General features: G+C 61.2%; 1 protein-coding gene across 1 annotated transcript in view; it reads right to left on the reverse strand.

The window, feature by feature from the left end:
• LOC104510929 (GA-binding protein subunit beta-2-like) overlaps positions 1-484 on the reverse strand; it is a gene marked incomplete at its 3' end in the record, with an annotated part of 5705 nt that overhangs the window by 4396 nt on the left and 825 nt on the right. The window contains exon 3 of the mRNA XM_010153337.1: positions 248-446. Within this exon, the coding sequence (XP_010151639.1) occupies positions 248-446 (199 nt within the window). The remainder of the gene's footprint in view (positions 1-247; positions 447-484) is intronic.

Below are 484 nucleotides of genomic sequence, written 5' to 3' on the forward strand. Positions count from 1 at the left end.
CGGCCCGCCGGTGCCAAAGCTCTGAGCAAACTGTCACCCTAAACGTGGCGGCTCCCCCGCAAGATGCGCAGCGGTAAAACCCAGCGAGTCCCAGCAGACGCGCCCCGGTTGGTAAAACAAACCTCATCCTTCCCCCGATTTCTGCAAACAGGAAACGACCCCAGCCGGCACCACAGGATCCCGCCGGCGCGGCTGCGGGTCAGAGCGCTGTGGGTCAGAGCATTACCGGGTTTCGTCCCTCCTGGACCTACCTGCAGCATCACCAGAGTCTCCGGATTGTTCTTGTCCAAAGCGATGTCGAAAGCCGACTTATCAAACTTGCTGAAGGCGTGGACGTCGGCCCCGTACTTGATGAGCAGCTTGACGACGTCTCGGTGGTTGTGCTCGGCGGCCCAGTGCAAAGCGGTCATCTTCAGCATGTCCTTGGCATTGACGTCGGCCCCGTTCTGGAGAAAACCGGCGTCGCAAGGCGGTGCAGGAGCTC

Source organism: Eurypyga helias, unplaced genomic scaffold, assembly GCF_000690775.1.
Source record: "Eurypyga helias isolate BGI_N326 unplaced genomic scaffold, ASM69077v1 scaffold40066, whole genome shotgun sequence".
Taxonomy (NCBI): domain Eukaryota; kingdom Metazoa; phylum Chordata; class Aves; order Eurypygiformes; family Eurypygidae; genus Eurypyga; species Eurypyga helias.